Source organism: Solea senegalensis, linkage group LG6 (assembly GCF_019176455.1).
Source record: "Solea senegalensis isolate Sse05_10M linkage group LG6, IFAPA_SoseM_1, whole genome shotgun sequence".
Lineage (NCBI taxonomy): Eukaryota > Metazoa > Chordata > Actinopteri > Pleuronectiformes > Soleidae > Solea > Solea senegalensis.
The window spans coordinates 5933215-5952892 of record NC_058026.1 but is presented as its reverse complement, the minus strand read 5'-3'; the positions used below and the strand labels follow the sequence as shown (position 1 = coordinate 5952892).

Below are 19678 nucleotides of genomic sequence, written 5' to 3'. Positions count from 1 at the left end.
TCAACATTTGTAGCTTTATTCTCACTGTTCACTTAAAAAAAAAGATCTGACTGCTCTCAGAACGTGTGTCACGGTTCCTTCATTCATGACATCGGGATAATAAAAAACATTGAGTTTTAAAGTTAATGATGGCGGCGGAAAACATGGGAGACATCGAGAAAGGAGCAAACTCCAAAACCTCTGAGCCCAAGAGCGGAGGTCTCAAACTCAAAATGCAGCCCGCCACTTAATATCAAGGTACTTCTGTATGGTTTTAAATCATGAACTATACATCGCTCCACATCAAAACACTTGTGTGAAATATCATCACAAATACTGTATTCTGATATCAATTATCTTTTTCACTTGACCCACCTCCTCCTAACCAGACTAGATGCTCAGTGGCCACCCAGGTCATTTGAGTTTGAGACTCCTCTGTCATAGAGGATGCAACTAGGAGGGAAAAAAGCAATAAAAGCAACAAGAAAAGATTTTCTGACTTTGTTACCCTACAGAAAAATGACAATGTCAATGTCAATGTCAAACTTTTCCTCTTTGGACACTGCATTGACTTCAATTCATTCGGACAGCCGAAACAAAGCATTATGCCGAACTTTAACCAGTTAATGCCGACCCTTAACCTCTACCTGACCACAATTCAAAGATTAGCCCAAAACTTAACCAGTGCCTCGGAAAGTCTCCATGACTACTGGACTTGACAAGGTCGCACGCTTTGGTGGGGACCAAAGCAGGTGAACATCAGTGTTTATGCACAATCTAAACATAAAACACTCCAGTATCAAAGCACAAATATATGCTGATTTTTCCACATGGTCCCAGCACGCTTCGCCTGTGACTCGTGACTTGTAAAGCCGTTGTTTGTGATGTACTGAATCATTACAATGAGTGAATTAGAAAAGATTAGTTCAGTACTTCCTCCGGAACTCGCGGTCGCAGGCTTTCAGCAGTGCTGTCACTGAATACACCAGACTCTTCTGTTAAATATTGAGATTTTAGACATTCTCGTGCTAAATGTTGGAGATTAGCGCACGTTTTCTGGAAGTCTTTTTAACTGATCTACAGTGCATCATTGTTCCGTTTGATTCTCGTAGTGGACGTCGCGCTCATGACTCTGACCAGTGAGTGGCCAGCAGTCTGGCGACGTCACGCATAGTATTGGCTCAGCCCGCTTGAAACTTCGCCTGAGCAGTTACTAGAAGAAATACCAGGAAAAGCAACAAAACGAAGCTGCGCCGAGGCGAGTCCTGCTGGGACCATGTAGTGGAAAAGCTTCAACAGAGAGCTAAGGACAAAGACATCTCAGCTAGAACGCAAACCAGAGGCAGTAATGTGGGAGTGAATGGTAAACCACTTTTTTAAAGTCCACAGAGGGTTTTCCATCATTACAGTGTTAGAGGAGGAGTTACGCTAACTTAGACTCTGGTGTGTCACACCATAAAAAACGTCTGCAATAACCACCCTGACGAAAATCAAAAAGCCATCAGACTGCACTTGATTGTATCTGCTGCTGTTCTTTGTTTTTGCAGCCAGTAAATTGTAATGTCTGGATGTGTAATGCCATTAGATTATTTTAAAACCAAGCATCCACTTCAAAATATTGACCATTTTATTTAACAAAATATCCCAAACAAAAATAAGTCTTCTCTTCATACCAGCAAACACACTGTACAGTGTAACTTCAACCAACTGAGCAGGTGACTCCCAACAACCCTCTTTCACAATGACAAAGGTTTTATTTAAAAACAAAGTAATGCAGTACTGGATTCACTTTGTCTTATTTTAAATACTCCAGCCTAGTGAGTAAACACAGCTGTGCTGAACAGGTTCAGGCCAGACGATGAACAAAATTCAATTCAACTGAGATTCTGTCAGATGTTCCACAAACACCAAACATGCACACACTCATACACACTCACACTTACTCTGCGGAGGACATCACCTTGTGAGCCTCACTCAGGTTGCACATGTTTAGTTTTCTTTAAAAAACATTCACACCACATAAGAGTGCATCTTTGTGTATTTAAAAAAAACAAAAAAAAAACTTAAACTTTGTTCAGTCCAGCTCTTTTGGACTCTGGTTTTGGTGTGTGTATTAATACAGTACACAATTACAAATGAAAATATGAAACCTGTTAAATTAAACACAGAAATCACCTAAAAAAAAAAGAGAAGAAAAAAAAGTCTGTCATCTAGAGCGTTCCTGGTCCAGGTTCCATATGGTCATACAGGTTCACACATTTTAACTACATATCACCAAAACACCGTCACTTAGCATGTGTGCCATTTCCTCTCAGACTCATTGAAGATGGGTCCATGTGCACATGCCAGGTGAGCAGCAGCCTCTTCTTTCTTCATAACACAATCCAGGTACATCTGTCACTGTCTGCCAACACTTGCAGAGAGGAGCCTGGTGAGAGAAAAGTGACTTTAGAATTCACACTTACACGTACTTTCACACAGAACAAAGTGAGCTGGCAACTTTAGGGTTATACTCCAGTACACGTTATATTCACGTGCTGCAATCCAGATATACACTACATTTTAAATTGGACCTGTTTTCATTATGATTTCTGCAAAAGACAAGAAAACATTTTGGAAAAATTAAACTTAATTGGATTCATTACAAAATGTCACTTCTTCATTTCACTTTGACATGAAATGCACAAGTGTTAGTGATAATAGGTGGAAGAAAATTTCACCTTGACAGTCCTGATGGCTTCCAACGTTACTGGCATGACAAGGAGATCCCACCTGAGATGTTTTCTACACGGCACAGTGGAGGGGGCGCCACCTTTCAATGTCCCATGTTTGGTGCTCGCGTGCATACTCCAAACGGGCAATTTTGTGCCGTTGAAGGAGACGAGGCCTTTGAAGACCTTTTTTGTTCTAAAAACTCTTCTCTCGCAGATGCCGTCTCATGGAGAGAAGAGAGAAAGCTTTTTTGCCTTTGCCATCAGGAGGTCATGACAGTGTGGATACCTGACAGAAAATGGCACTGAATCCACATTTTTGCAAAGATTTAGGCTTTTAAAGGCTGTGGTCTTAAACTTTTGATCAGCTGATGAACAGCCTATTTCAGTTTAATGGTTGTTTGCAATACATTGTTTACTCAAATTTGTTTTTGTCTCACTCCCATTTCTTCTTTTTGCATTTTGAAGCACTACTTGGAACCTTCTTAAGATCCAACAGTTTGATCAGGAGTGTATTAGTGGCTCTTAGCCGGGATCAGTGCAGCAGTGAGCGCAGCGTGCACCCTGAAAATAAGGCAGATATAAGGAACACAGCCACCTGTTGAAATCCTCACCCTACCACCAAGATTCAACAAAATCAGGGGAAATTCTAAAAGACATAAAAAAACATCTTCCTTGGTGGATGGAATGATAAAATGAAAGCTGAAATAGACAAGTTTCTAACTTAAACTTGTCACTATTATGATGGTGAGAGAACAGGTGCAGTATGCACAGTATGTAGAAGGTAACGACCACATCAACACTGTACAAGTTATAATTTCAATTATTTTCCTACTTTCTTTGATTAAAACACCTTTTTAAAGGTCACAGAGATGAAATAAAAAAGTTAGGGAGAAGTATGTAGATGGAAGACAGTGTTTGTAGTAGCAATCAGGACACAATGGCCATTTTCTGTCTTCAGACATGAAACCTTTAAAAGCTTTTAAAAGACTTCATTCACAAACAGCTCCTCTGCATAGTCTCTGGAGTTCAGTGTATGTCTGGAAGTACAGTATATATAAAACACACCTTTGTGGAGAGCTTCGTTGGTCATGCGATTGATGTAGCGGGAGCTGCTCTCAGGGACCAGCCACTTCATCACTGTGTTTACGCAGGACTTTCTGTAAGAACTCCACACACTCCCACTGACGGACACAAACGTCAACACGTTTAACTCAACAAAACTAAACGACGACAACAACAAAAACAAAACAGGTAGTCAGACAGAGACTTGTGAGAGGGAAGGGGCAGCAATTATCTCACCTTGTCTGACCCTTAACCTCCGTGAGGTCACCAACACCCACGGTGCAACACACACCAGTGTTTAAATCCCAGCTAACTTGTAGGTTGGAATGGTAGGTGTTTGGCCTGTGAACAAAAACCATAAAAAACAGATGCGGTTGTGAGTGTTGCTGTTGATAAAGACTAAGATGATGAAAAGATTTAAAAAATCAATTTTAATTATTTAGACAAATGAGTGTTTTTGTGAAATTAACGTTTAAAACTGTTGGAACGATTGGAAATTGTGGGCAGGAGAAGAGTTTGCTTAGAGATTTTTTTGATTCTTTTTATGGACCTCAGCTCAGTGTGCCACTTTAGGAGCGCAATACACAGTAAAAAAATGTACAAAAGCTAAACTGCAATTGTTTAAAAAATTGTAAAAGGAATCAAAACTTTGATTTAGGTGTGAGAAGTCACAAGTCTCTACATTAAAGAATGACGACACTGTGAGACTCCAAAGCGAGCTGGGGTGGGATGCTTTTTTCCCCCATTCGTATGTATGTGGAAATTATTCGCAGTTTTCTGCAATTTTTGTCGCCACGATTACTCGAAGAAGAAATGTGAACAATTATAATAGAGGCTTGCTTTGCATTGCCAAGCAAGAACAACAAACACCTGCAGCGCTCCTCGTCCAAGTTGGAGAACGCCAGTAACAGCAGACCAATGTTGATCATCACGGTGTTGGTCTCTGGACAAACCTGACACAAACAAACACACAAATCATTGGAAAAAAAAGTGAAACATTTAAGTATATTTCTCTGACATTAAATGCACAGTATGTCATTTCTGCTGTCTGAATTGCAAAACAATAACAGTAGGCCTAATTTGATGACAGAGTGAAGCAGCGTGGCATCATGGGAATTGTTGTCAGCAGAGATGTTCTGTGGCAGAGGGTAATGAATAGTCTGATCCATAATTGGCAGATACACACAATAAAACACAAAAGTCACGTCACTGACTCATGAGAAGTACTCAGTATTGTCCTGATTCACTTTAATGTTTCATAGTGTGCACCCTAAGATATAGCCGTCACATACAGTAGTACATAAATGTGGCTATGTGCTTTGCAGTGGACACAGTGGAAACAGCTTGTGACTAGCAGCTGGAGGAACTGCAGCTAACACTGTGTAACAAACTGGACAGCCAAGTGTGTGAACACTGTACATGTCGCTTCCTGTTGTGTCGCTCATTAAATTCAGTCCAAGTCGTGTAAAGACTCCATGGTCGTCTCACAATAGCAGGTAAAACAGCATAGCATCAGTACAAGGTGAGCAAAATGATATGGTCTGTTACCATGAATATAAACGTATATCTCGTTAATCATGTAGTTTTCAGATACTTTAGTGTAAAAATGTTACATATTATATATATTTACGGTGTGTGTGTGTGTGTGCACTACTTACTTCTAATATGACAACATCATAGTCACTGAAGGAGCAGAACTGAGGGGCCCAAGCAGCGTCGCTCCTGATCACCTCATTGATAAGGTACTCAAAGTCCAGGGTCAGTTGCTCAACACACACACTCTGCAGGAGGGAAACGCGTAGTTATGGCCTACTTAACACAAGTTACTGAGAATGGACTAATATGCAGCTACACTACAAGTGGTACATGGACAGAAATGATGTCCAGTCGTGTAAATATGGGAAGGTAAATGCTACTTTTGTCTTTGATCAGACAGGTGCAATTTTTTTCCATCCTTTGGCAGAGAATGGGAAATAATGATGTTTGGGAATGCTTGGAAAAGCAGTTGATGGTGATTTAAATACATAAATCTGGGCTGTATGAGGAAACTCAATTTCATCTCAGGATGCGATATAATCAATAATGTAAAATCTGGGGCAAAAGACAGCTGTAGAGACAAGTTGGCTCAAGATGGTGGCTTCTGTGAAGCACATTTAAGTACATATAAAAGGCTTACCCTAAGCCTGTGAAAAACTTTTTTTTTTATATTATAGTATACTCAGGTTCTCCCAATAGGCCTTGCTAAATGTTACATACTGGATCTTTCAGCCAAGTGTTGACTTATTATTTATTACAGTATTTACACAATGGTTGAGTCAACACTGCACCTGTACTCACCTGTCCATCGTGTGGCCCAGTGACCAGCTGCAGGTTTCGCCCTTTCAGATCAGTAACTGTGAATGGTAGTTGGACCTTATCGTCTTCATAACCTAAAAACAGAAACAGAGGGCGAAACTGGTCAGCAGCTTCACATTTAATCTGACCAGAGTCGACCGTTTAATGTGTTATTTTCTGCGTCACCTCCTGTATTCTGCTCTGCCGTTCCTGGCTGGTGGAGGCAGTAGTGCAAGTGTGAGTAGTTCACGTATCCAGGCTCACAGGGGCCGGCATCCTGGGATGACGATGGAGTTGGAGGGGGTGACGGAGAAGAGGAAGAGGATGCAGGAGACATCACTTGTTCTGGGCATTGGTGGAAATTGTGATGCCCAGAGGATGTTGATGCCTGTGGTAAACTAGTCCTTCTCTCCTCCTCCCTCCTCTCTCTCAAGACCTTCTCTTGATCTTTCCTCCTCTCTCCGTGTACTTCTTTGTCTCCTGGTATCTTCACTGCCTCTTTTTCACCACCATCAGCTGCTTTCCTCTGTTGCTGGCCCTCAGTTTCTTTTCCCCCTGCTACTCCTCCCTGGGCCCGTCTGAAGAGGTCCGCTGCAAACTCCCGGGCTCTCACAGCTGCCTGTGACTGGCTGGGAGATGAGGAGATGGGAGCAGGTCTGCTTGGTGGGGTTCGGCTTCCGGGAGATCCCTGAGGTAGTGATGAAGAAGAGGCCAAGGAGGTGGATGGAAGAGATGTGGAGGCTTGACTTGATAAAGTTGCTCTTTTTGTATAGAGGATCTGTGACGATTGACCCTGTTTACCTTCAAGAGACGGTACAAGGAGATGCTGATATGCAACTGTGTGGAAATAAGCCCCACACACACACAGGAGTTAATAAGGAAAAAAGCCAAAGTGACCCCTGTCCTATGACCCATTCAGGCATGTGTGTTAAAAGCTACTGTGGTTACTGCAGAAATTAAACTCCATGATATAAACAAGGCCGTCGCAGAGGAGGTAAAGCTACCATCACAACTGCATGTGACCTCACTTGCATTCAGACAGATCCAGACATAAACAACGGTAACTGCACTGGTGGCTACACAGATGCCATGGCTCTTGAAGAGCAGCAGAATGAGTGGATGACACCTTTAAGTGTCTGAAGTGCTGCAGTAACATATTGTGTCATTTCCTGTTTCTGTTGTGTAGTGTTTTCTACTGGTTTGTTTTTTTAAATCAATCATGGGTCTCCCACTGTTTGCTACAATCTTGCTTATACTCTGTTCTCACTGGTCAAAAAAAATGTTTAGTTATGGGGGGATTTGAGGAGGGAAAATGTGTTAAATCATATGCAGATTTAACACAAACTTTGGCTCCAATTAGCGTTGGTGGGAACGCAACAACTGGACAAACACATGATGTGTTCTTTTCTGCATAATTTTTGGCAGCAATGCCAATTCCGGCATGAATTCTAGTACAGTACTATTTTGCATATTCATCTAGTGGTTAGTTAGTATAGGCATTAGCAAACCTTACTTTTTACAACATACAACAATTTATCATATAAATTAAAAAAACATTGATTTAAAGATTGACCAAAGTAAAAGACACAAACTAGTGACGATCGTATTGTTGTTATTTGTGACGTCACAATTCACAAATGGGGGCTTAAGGTAATATAAACGATGTTACGTTAATCACCCTTTTAGCGTGTTGGAATGGGTTCAGAAAATCCAGAAATACCTGGTTATTTTGGTGTGACAGAGGTTTTTATAGCTGTCTAACACATGGTGATTATCCTACCCTCGCAGTTATTAATAGCACTGCACATCACGACTGCAACAGCCCTAGTTTGTAGAAAGTAGTGCACACAGACATGGACTGAGAGATACACTGACAGTGCTATTTAATGTATGTGTGTGTGTGTGTGTGTGTTACCTGGGCAGAGTGAGATGCCGCAGGCCACCAAGGAGTAGCTTGTGTTTAACAGGATCACCTGGTCTTTCTTCAGCTGGAAAGCCGGCTGGAAAGTAGGGAACGGATACACCACCTGGTACCTGCTGTTGAGCACATAGCCATGCTCCAGACACTCACCACTCCCTGGAGAAAGACCACGATGACAGGTTGAAACAGAGAAATTGGAGCAGTGAGGTGCATTTGTGTAACGTATTTGTGTGTGTTTACCTGTCCGGATGGTAGTGGCTGAAGGAACTGGGCAGCAGTGAGAGCAGGGTTTGGGAGGAGGCATTGAGGCAATGGTGATGTATATATCTCTGTTGTTCTCATCACTCATCATCAAGTTCATGAGAACAGAGCTGGAACTGCGTGTACTATTTAGAAAGAAATACATGGACACACATTTCCTTACTATAACCTAAATGAAGCAGTAACATCATTCAGACTGGAAATGAAACAGCTTGGCTGTAAATAGATGCATTTATTATTGCTTACTTAAAACCAAAGATGACTATTTTGGAGTGGTCATTTGGCCACTCACACACAGTAAGGTAGAGGTCACTATAGATCTCCTCGCCTGCAAATAGACGCACATGATGGACCTGAAGACATAAAACAGATATTAAGCAACAGACCTGATGAGAGTACATCCAGCTAGTGTATTCAAGTTCTAATACACAAAGGAAAACATTGTAGTGCTTGAAATATGTATTGAATATATATATATATATATATATATATATACATATACATATACATATATATATATATACATATATATATATATATATATGCATTGACACATACTGTATATGTTTGCATATAAATCTTCTGACCACAAAACCCTGAGGATTACTTTACCTGTTTGAGCCTACTGTGCAGATTGAACTCCCACCAGTAGAGATGGTAGGTATAGAAAGAGAAATCATCATCTTCTCCACAGTCACTGGTGTAGGACAGGATGTAGCGGCCACATTTCGTGAAGCCAAGAAAGATATGCCTAGAACCATTAAGATGACAGTGGAAAAACATGTAATGTATGTAATAACTTTCGCCACTCCACTCCTCCACAATATTAAACTATTTTCAGGTATGAACTACACTACACTCAACCAATTGCACTCTGTGGATTAAGCAGAGCATCTCCTGTTGCAATCTAATTTGAGCTCACTCATTATCCAGAAATTATAGCAAGGAATTGACAGAAGAATCTCCAAAGAATCCCTGGAGCACTTCTGCAGACATGCAAGTTCACACATACAGAATTCAGTAGATGATGAATCCCTACTGTGACCAATCAATACATTGGATGAACATTTGCATTGATACTGACATTATGAAGCAGATCATTTATCAGTGGCCAAGACCAAAAGATTTTCATCAATATCATTGAAAATTTGTCTCCTCGACATTCATAACATCATGGGGCTGTGGCTACAACTTATCTTTTATTTTTACACAAAACTGACCCACATCTCAAACTAGGGATAGCATGATACCACTTTTTTGTGATAAATTCCAACATCCCACAACAGCCACATATCTATATCATATATAGATAGACCAAAATAGTCTTTTTTTTTTAGAAAACTACACTTTCATCTTAAAATAGCTCAAACCTCAGCATTTCCTCTGTGCAGTGCTTAAATGACACCGTGAAATGAGATCCACAAACCACTATACTGAAAAAATACATAGAGTTGTGTGGTGCTCGTAGCTGATGGGCTCAATCAGCATTGTTTGAACTCATTTTTTCATATTTAAAAGTTAGGTACTATAGTTTAGTCCCATCACCCAAATACTGAATATTGTATTAGCTTGAGGGGTGTGAATCACAGGGTACCTCATGATATGATACAATACTCGATACATGTTTCACAACACCAATAATATAACAATCCAACGGTTCTGTGGTAATCAATATATTGCAAGACAATCATAAAGCAATACATCATGATATCTGAAGAAAACAAAACCCGTGAAAAGTTAGTAAGACACAACACATGATGTTTTCTTTTCTGCATAAAGTAAGCGTAGGATTTCTCTATTTATTTATGACATAGAGAATAAAGTGCTAAAAAGTATATGTATTGAATGTGGATGAGGCACCTCTTAACGTAGCTTTCTCTACCATTATCCTGCTGTGAACTCCTTTCTTTGGCCAGGTATCTTCCACCCAAGTTTCCCTCATTCATTTGAGAGACTTGCGGCAGCACCGCAAGGACATGAAGTAACAACACCCGGGGAGTGAAACTGGCAGGGACTGTTTACTTTACAGCACCTTAATTTATTGATTAAAATATCGATATTTGCCCTGGCATATCGATTCTCATATTGCAAGAGGAAGGATGACAATATATCGCCAACTCAATATTTTGACCCACCCCTAATTAGCTCATCCCTATTTGAAATAGGGATGAAGACTTTGTATTTGGAAACACCAGATCTGTGCTCTGTCATGGCAGCCACTTGTTGCAAATTTGCATTACTGTATCCCCACTAGCAGCAGTCTTGTATGTAAATAAAGAACCAAGAGGCTTGATTCACACAATGACCTCATCCTGCTTGAAATGCACTCCTGGGCTTTACATGACATTTCAAAACCAGAATCACAAGAATAAACACACACACACACACACACACACACACCCACTCCCACTGACCCTGCTCTCAGGAACTCCTCGCTGACAATATTTTTCAAAGGGACACACACTCGAGGTGGGAGCTTCCTGAAGCGTCTCTGAGACAACTGTCCTGACAGCTGTGGACAGAGATGAAGGCAAAGTCATAAACACATACACAGTGCAACACGATGCACTTCAAACCTGTCAGCATATGTAGTGTTCAAGGACAACATCATTTCAGAGGTATTGGATACCTCACCACTGTGAGGTTAGTATCATTCAACATCAACAGTCGTGACAGCATGTGTCCAGTATGTAATAAGCTTGAACACATGTACAGTTTATCAGGTGTTGACATTAGAGCTTAGCGCAAGAGTTAAACTTTATGTGCTGCTTTAAGCAGAGGCTAACGTACATTTGAGCATAAGAGGTATTTAACAAACGGCTTTACTGATTAGCATGCAACCACCGTCCCGCTTTACATTACGCTGAGCTTCATGTAGGCCATGCGAACCAACGCAAGATACAACGGAGAAACCTTCCCGCTAAAGGCAGTGCATCTCACTTCTCATATATCGTAGCATTTGTCAAATATCAGCCCTTAAGCCATTAGCTGTTAGCTGCAGAGTTAGTTAGCCTCTAGCCGTTATAGCTAGCCCCTGACAACAAGGCTTTCATTGAGCAGTCTCGCATTATTTATGAGCCATTGTTTCCGCGCATTCACTCTCTGAGTCAAGGCCCACCTTCCCCTGCATGAGTAGCTTCACGACATGGTCTTTGCGTTTTCTTTGAGCTTTCTGTTTGCCGTCGTCCTTTTCGGATTTCGAGCTGGGCGCCATCGCTCCACGAACTGTTGTGCCTCGTTGTAGTCAGAGCCGCGGTCATTGGTCCAGAGGCCGCACGTGACTGCCCTCACTCGCCGGTGGAGACATCCATCAAAACCAAAACAAAGGTATGCCACGGCCACGGTAGAGATGACGTCCCGGAGGAGGAGTCACAACATTTATGACAGATTTGATACTATAAAAGAACACTAGACGGGATTCTACATCAATATTAGTTTAGGGTAATAATATGAGAGGTAAAGATATCCGTTATGGCGAACCCCATGCACATAAATTGGTTTTCGGAATAGTTGTGAATTTCTGAAATGACCGTTGCAGATAGGAAAGATGAAATCTGTGGCAATCTGAAATGTGAATGTCAAATACTAAGAATTGTATTGTGAATATCTGAAAATATATATACACCCGTAATATTACTATTAAATGGTAACAACGAACCCCTCCCAACACAATAATGCCATGGACCACACTAGTCATTTTAATGTTTTTATTGTAAGTATTTAAAAACAAGTTGTAAAAAATAACACTAAAAAAAAAAAAATACAATAACCAGCTGGAAAAAAAAAATCTTCCAAGAATAATGTTGAAGGAAATTAAACGGAGGGTAGTCAACCATACAAACGCATACATGCACAAACAATTTCCCTACATACATCATACATAGGACAGTTAGTGCTTATTACAGCCAACTTGCACACACTTTCTGTTCAGTAGCATACACTGTATACAGACACACAACCCCGTGAGGAAAATAGTTACAATGAATATAATTAAAATAAGAGACTGTGGTGGCAGGAAGAAGTACACTGCAACTTAAACACTGGGAATGTGAAAAAAAAGTATCAAGAATTAAAAAAAAAAGGATCAGAAATTTACAGTTTTTCTTACAATATATTCAAAATACTGCTTAAGTTTTTACCCTCAGAAAATAGAAGGGGAAAACCAGTAAAATGCGAGTCTGTGTTGAGATGCTGTTGTGCTAACTTACAGGCAGAAAGCTTATCGTTTCATATTAAAAAAGTTGTGATTTGATTTCATTATGTTATTACAGGGTGTGGGCGAGGTGAAGGGGCAAACCGAATAATCCCATGTAGTGCTATGATCAGTGCATGGGCAAAATGTGTTCCCTTTTTCCTTTCTTCAAATTTGATTTTAAAAAACAAACAAGGAGGTTTGAAATAGAAAATATGTGGGTGGATCATGGTCATGTCTTTTTGACTCCAAAAAAGAAATTTTCTTGACAAAAAACACAAGTCCAGAGAATCGATGCAGCGGTCCAAAACAGCAAACCACTCGTTTACTGGGCCTGAAAAGACACATCACAGACAATATCGTTTACTACACTTTTACCTTGTGAAGAAGTTAACATTTCTTCAACCAGGATCAAATATTAATGCTTATGGTGTGATGTGCGATTCCACACATTCTATTCTTTATGATGCTACTTGCACATTCAAAAATACAATGACAAGGGCAAAACATTTTTCATTTTTTTACCTATTCAATAGTCTTATTCTTGGTAATTGATTTAACCTGAAAGATTCAATTTTCAGCTTTGGTCATGCATGTATACCTGCTGTCCTGGCTGCTGACCAGGTGCCTGTCCAGGCGACTGGTCTGGCTGTCCATAATAGGCTGCCTGCTGTCTGTAGTACTCAGCCCAGGCGGCACTGTAGTCCTGCTGACCTCCACCTGCAGCTCCTCCACCTCCTCCTCCTGTTGCTGCTGCTGCTGCTGCTGCTGGAGCCGCTGCTGCACCCGCTGCACCCGCAGCTGGTTGAGCTGAAAAAAAAAACACTCATTTAAAATACTCATGAATTCTACTCATTTAATTCATATAACATTGAAAAAACATTTACAAGTCTCCAAGCTAAGGAATTTTTAAAGATTAATCAGAGCAAATGCAGAGTTTCTCCTCTTCACACTAGAGCTGCAACTAACGATTATTTTCATAATCGATTAATCTGTCGATTATTTACTCGATTAAATCGATGAATCGTTTGGTCCATAAAATATCATAAGACCTTAAAAAATGTTGATCGGTGTTCGTCAAACCTGGAAATGATGATGTTCTCAAATGTCTTGTTTTGTCCACAAACCAAAATGATTCACTTTTAATGATTTCTTTGTTATCCGGAGCAAATAAATGAAGAAAATACTCACATTTAAGAAGCTTAAACTATCAAAAATCTTGTTTTAATCATGAAAAAGCTTCGAACCGATTAATCGATTATAAAAATAGTTGTTGATTAATTGAGTAATCGATTAATCATTTCAGCTCTACTTCACACATTATGAGTTAGAAAATAGTGACTGAGAACACGTGAAAAATTCTATGTGGAGAAAATAAGTGGAGTAAAGCCTGAAAACAGTTTCTCACCAGTATGTAAATATGACTTAATGATGCACTGGAGCCATAGTTATAACTCCTCCTCAAACACTAATGATATAAAAACCCTCAGCTAACTTTACCAGTCATTCAGCCATTTGCTTGTGAGTAACTGCACCTGCTCCTACACTACTGTCTCTGTTAGGTACTCTTTGTGCCATGTCTTACCTCGATGCAAAACACACAGAAAAGCTCTGCCACTATGTTTAATATTTCTAAAGATGACGAAATGAAGTAGAAGAAACAAAAAGAGGAGCAGACTCCTGCTGTGAGGCTGCAGGTAATAGAGTAGGACAGTAGCCAAACCAGCTCCATTTGTGTACAGTATGTTGTCGAACTGTGACCAAAAATGTAGAAATGCCACTTCAATACACGTTTGAAAAAAAGTGGTTTGATACTGGAGCATTTATATTAACATTCACAGACTTTAGTCTCCACTAAAGCTTATAGATCGGTATGTGTGTGTACGACAGCTCCCCCAGTACACACCCCCCAGAGAACTTTGCAGAATGTTACATGATTTGAAAGCTAACTTTTAGCTTAGCAACTGGTTTAATCAGATAAATTTAGCAAGGTGGTTAGTATCACATTTTCCTGTTCACTTTACACTGATTTTAAAATGTAAAACATTTTACTCACTTTAATATGTGAAAGAGCATCGATATAACACAGCAGATGTTCCAAAATTTTAATTTAAATTTCACATACTCATGCCCATCTTCTTATAGTACTCCTCCCAGGCCTTAGTGTAGTCTGGCTGGCCTCCTTGGGCCTGTGCTGCTTGGCTCTGGTCTCCTGGTGCTGCTGCTGGACCAGCTCCTGGGGCCTGGGCTGGCATAGCACCCCCTGGCTGCTGGCCATTATTATATTGCGCATAATATTGTGCATAGTATGCTGCCCATGCTGCATTGGGGTCTGCTGCTGCCTTATCTAAAGAGGTGACGAGAAACAAATATGTTATGAAATAAATAAATAAATAAATAAATAAATAAATAAACAAACAAACAATAAAAAGGAGAATTACGTGCAAAAAATAAGATACTCACTGGGGTCATGGGGACCCGGGGCTTGCCACTGCTGGTAGTTATTTCCCCAATTCTGATAATACTGGGGACCACTAGGTGCAGCTCCACTGCAGAAAAGGAGATGACAGTTTAAGTACTTAAAGCTGCTTCTTTATATAGCTCCTAGCTTTAGAAAAATTAAATCATCCAGGACTTAGGAGCCGTTTGTTATTTATACTTACTGGGGTGCACCACCAGGGGGCCCGGCATTATATGGGTTGGGGTTATAGGGACCCATTGGACCACCTGGACCCCCAGGACCTCCTGGACCTACTGGACCTCCAGGACCTCCTGGACCAGGACCACCACCACCCACTGGACACAATGGAGCCTAGCAGAAAACACAAGATGAAGCCAATTTAATAACAGTTGCATAGATGTGTTATTCTTTGTGCAACAGTTTCATTTATATACCTCTATCTTTTCTTCTATGAGCTGCTTCGCATGGTCAATCTGTTGAGGGGACCCTCGGATGGTGAACAATTTGAAGTTAGGGTCACCGTTGGGTGGTGGCTGATTGGATATTTCCACAAATGCCCCAGTTTGTTGGTTGATGGACTTGACATTCTCTCCTCCTCTGCCAATGACCAGCCCACATTTGTGAGCAGGAATGGAGAAGGTCATCCCTCCTCCCGGAGGACCACCCCAGTTGCCCTGCCCTCGACCCCGGCCTCGTCCTCCAGGCGGCATCCCTGATCCAGCACCTGGCGGGCCCTGTGGAAAAAAAAAAACAAAGTTTGAATGGTTTTTGCTCTGTCATGAAGATGAAGACTGGAAAGAAATCATGTCTGATTCTAGTCTGCAAACTTACCCCCTGTCCACCTTCCTCCCTGTCACGGATGCTCTGTAGCAGTTCAGTAATGACTGAAGCAGCATGTTGACATTGGTCTGGTGGACCCATAATATGGGCTATTTTATCAGGACCTGTGCCATCATCTGTAAGGAATGACAGGGACAGGTAGGTTCTCCGATGAGGGCTTAGAACAAGGAAAAAGCAACAAACAGAAAGCCAAATTTCTTTCTAAACAAACAATTCAATTTGGGGGGGAACATTCTTAATATAGAACTGTTCCTCAATCCTATAGCCAACAGCTGTAAGTCTAATTAGCTGTAGACATGAAAGAACAATAAGTATACCCACAGTAAGACAAAGTCAAGAAAAAAAAAACCTTTCAAAAAGTGTGCCACAAAGTTGAATGCCATTATGATATGTATTGAAATGTCATGCAGTTTAATAATCCTGAGAATATTTGGAGGTTTTACCTGGTTTAAACTGTATCTTCACTCCAGTATCCGCCTGGATTTTCTTAATCATCTCTCCACTACGGCCAATCACAACTCCCACTGAGTGGCGGGGTACAGCAATCTGTGGATTTTCAAAAGAGAAAGTAAATACTGTTCAACTACTGCAGAATCTATTAGTTAAAAATATGAAACCCAGCCACTCTTGTGGTTATCAAACATTAAAATGGACATTATTCACATCAATGCCTCCTCCTCCGCCGCCACCACCTCCCATCCTTGATCCATATTCACTCCTTTCTCCGAAGCCAGCATGATCCCTTTCTCGTAGAATCTCGTTGACCATATCTTTTGCTTGCTAAAAAAGGCAACAACAATGACGACGCAATGAAATGTTAAGATGGGACAAACAGTAGCATTGCATTTCTTTTTCACCAAAGCATTCACTACAATGAATATAAATTACCTGCACTTTGTAGGGGTCTCCAATGATGCGGAGGGGTTTATCAACATTTGGTGGCTGGGAACCATCTTGAATAAGGATCATTTTAACTCCAGCTCGTTCCTAGGAAATTTCGAGAGCAATCCCATTATATTTGTTGTTTGTTGCAATGCTATAATGACCATGCAGTATAACTATTTTTCCAATCACTTTATTGGAACACATGCAGAAAATAAAGGAAACGCATACACTTTCAAAATGACAATTTATTAAAGTATTTGTACGACCTAGCCTTACAACAGCATAACTCTGGCTCTCCTAAAACTGGAGTCATCCTTCAGTCACATCATTCCATGCCAATGATCACATAATTTAACACACATAAATACAACAAAGCTGGTGGCCCACCACATTTGCATAGTAAGTTCTCTTACCTGTAGCTGTCTAATGGTCTCTCCTCCTTTGCCTATAATGAGGCCAGCCTTTCCCGCAGGGATGATCATCTCCTGCATGGAACCCGTCTGCCCATTGGTCGTTTCGTGCCCCCTGGACACTATGTCCTCTATCAATGCTTTGGCTCTCCTGGGGGCAAATTAAGTTGAAAGGGGTTGTAGTTTGAGATGAATTTAAGTGTAATTGTCTTATTTCAACATGTGACCAGAGCTGCTAATTGAGCCCCTAAACAATTATAATACAAATGCCACAGAAACAAAACACATGTTTAGTATGTTTGAGAGTTGAGCAGTAGGCTTTGGAATTGGAAATGTAAGTAAATATAAGCACCAACTTACTGTATGGCATCTGGTGATCCAGTCAGAGAGATGCTTCTTTCTGGAAGTCCTACAGTGTCTGTGAATCAACATGAAAACATGTTCAATCAAGAGCAGGTGGCAAATCCTACAATTTGTTGGTTAAGCAAATACTGGGCAGCACTACACAGCACTCACCATGAGCAATTTGGACTTTACAGCCAGAATCCTGTTGTATTTTGTTAATCTGTTCACCTCCTCGGCCAATGACTTAAAGAGCATAAGGACAAGAGCAAAAATATTAAATTTTAGTTTGAACAAGTGTTACAAATCAAAAAAAAATGTATGTTTCTGAAAATATAAATACTTGCACTCACCGAGACCCACCATGGCATCAGGGACTTTGTAATCTTCCGACATTGTAGAGGGTCTGACACTAAAAAGAGGTGAAAACATAAATACGGCAATATTATTGTCTCTGTTCTTATCATTAAACTACAAAAACATTCCTGTAAATAAGTTATAAAAATACCACAATACCTTTGTTGGGACAAAGCAGCCAGCTTAGGACCAATAGCTGTAAGAGATGCAAAACTGGTAAGTAGTCAGAAAGTGAACGGAGCTAGAAATCAGATCATGCATTGTCAGTGTGGATATCAAACGTACACAAAGCAGAATCTCTGTCACTCTGAGGCGCTACCTTCTTGGCGTCAGGTTCATCTGAAATCAAACACAAAAGTAAGATTCAAAATTAGGGCAGAAGAGAAAAAAAACTGAAAATGTGCATTTCTGCTGATTTTTAACCTGCTTCTTCCAAAGAACGTTTTTGTGCCTTGAATGGATAAGCCTCAGCACCTCCGTTGTTACTTGCTGCGGGGACACCATCTCCACCTATTTTAGCTGCAATCTACAAAGAGGTGCACACTGAATGAGAATCCTAACATCACCATGGACAGTAACTGACATGGTATGACCACAGTGACTTATATTATGATTCCGTATAGATAAGATATAGGATTATGGCAACTTCACAACACTAACACACGAAAAGCAGTTAAATCATAAGGAATTCAAACAATTGGGATTATATGTGTATGAGGACTAAAAAAAACTGAAGTGAAGGAATATCAAAAATGTGAAAAAAAATGTTAGGCAGACAGGATTTGACTTAATACTAGTCCTATGTGTTACGCAGGTGTTTTAAGTACTTCGGTGTCGACCATTCAATTATCAATATCTCTTACGTTCTGAAGCGCGCTCACTTCAGGGGAATTGTTGAGTGGGATTTACTGTGTTAGTTTCAATTTAACAAAACTGCATAATCTCTCCTTTTGAATTCTCCACTACTACAAGGAGCTGTGTTTATTTAAATGTCAGGGCTATTTATCTCCCTTTGTATGAGACAAGAGGTTTGTTAATAAAACTACCTTGCGAGTTACTTATCACAGTGTAATCAATTATCCTTACCTTGGGTAACTCAAGGGGACCTGACACTTTCGTTAATTGACGCATCGAGGAAGAAACTTTGTGCTCTGGTTACCGTTAACCGTACGTCTAACCTCGCTACCTTAGCATGAGCAGCTAGCCCACTTGCAATACCTCAAAGATCAAAGTAATCTTAGGCGTTTTATTTTGAGAAAGTTGTGACATACACCACTACCGCTACTCGGTGAGGCCCAATTAATTCATCCACGATCCGACCGAATGTTACAAACACATAGACCGCAATGCTATAAGCTAACTAGCCCGCTAGCTAAATCTTAAACGGCGCTAACGTCACGTAGAATTAAGCTAGCAGCCGTGTCCTAGCAGCTAACTGGCGCGTCGACCGTCCTCTTTCGGTGAGCTCTTTATTTACCTGTCTGGCTCGTTGTACTGCATCGGCAAAAGCGTCGTTTTTCATCCCAGCACCGACTCCGTTCGTCGGCAAACCGCCGAAATCAGACATGCTGCTCACGAGGGGTAAACAGACACAGAGGGGGCAGGCTGGGTGGCTTTGGTCGGGTCGAGCTGCGCAGAAGCGGGAAGACTACACAGGAACGTAGAAAGAAGTGGGGGGCACCAATGTAAGTAAGTCAGAACCACGCCGGCAAATCTCAACTGCTTAAAAAGGACCAATCGGCCGCCTCGGCTTTCTCCTCCTCTTCTTGTTCTTTCGTCGTCTTTGTCACCTTCTTCTGGATTAAATGGTGGTTGGAAAAAACTGTTTTCATGAGCAATACCACCACCTACTGGAATGGAGTGCAAAAGGCGCAAAAGGAAACTATAACAAACAAATACGTGTTTTTTCCTCAAAATTGT

General features: G+C 40.8%; 2 protein-coding genes across 5 annotated transcripts; both read right to left on the bottom strand.

Moving 5' to 3' along the window:
• Positions 1 to 1588: 1588 nt before the first annotated feature.
• Positions 1589 to 11553, bottom strand: dcaf15 (DDB1 and CUL4 associated factor 15). 4 transcript variants are annotated; one of them, XM_044028988.1, is made up of 13 exons: positions 11390 to 11551; positions 10686 to 10783; positions 8884 to 9022; positions 8518 to 8624; positions 8251 to 8396; positions 8005 to 8166; positions 6276 to 6890; positions 6093 to 6184; positions 5414 to 5536; positions 4626 to 4708; positions 3993 to 4097; positions 3759 to 3913; positions 1589 to 2407 (listed from the first exon to the last, which is right to left on the bottom strand). In XM_044028988.1, the coding sequence occupies exons 1-13, from the start codon at positions 11483 to 11485 to the stop codon at positions 2352 to 2354; spliced, it is 1977 nt and encodes a 658-aa protein (XP_043884923.1). In that variant the 5' UTR covers positions 11486 to 11551; the 3' UTR covers positions 1589 to 2351. The 4 variants fall into 4 exon arrangements, with proteins under 4 accessions (XP_043884923.1, XP_043884925.1, XP_043884922.1 ...); XM_044028990.1 differs by having other exon boundaries at positions 3759 to 3874; positions 11390 to 11546; XM_044028987.1 differs by lacking the exon at positions 1589 to 2407 and having other exon boundaries at positions 3120 to 3913; positions 11390 to 11553.
• A 1088-nt stretch (positions 11554 to 12641) lies between these two features.
• Positions 12642 to 19557, bottom strand: LOC122771500 (KH-type splicing regulatory protein). The gene is made up of 18 exons (XM_044029108.1): positions 19236 to 19557; positions 18182 to 18284; positions 18044 to 18097; positions 17918 to 17954; positions 17755 to 17813; positions 17576 to 17647; positions 17420 to 17477; positions 17063 to 17210; positions 16653 to 16751; positions 16428 to 16544; positions 16208 to 16310; positions 15756 to 15880; positions 15359 to 15658; positions 15127 to 15275; positions 14927 to 15012; positions 14589 to 14810; positions 13065 to 13273; positions 12642 to 12797 (listed from the first exon to the last, which is right to left on the bottom strand). Exons 1-18 carry the CDS (start codon positions 19323 to 19325, stop codon positions 12789 to 12791), a joined length of 2040 nt encoding a protein of 679 aa, XP_043885043.1. The 5' UTR covers positions 19326 to 19557; the 3' UTR covers positions 12642 to 12788.
• Positions 19558 to 19678: the final 121 nt, after the last annotated feature.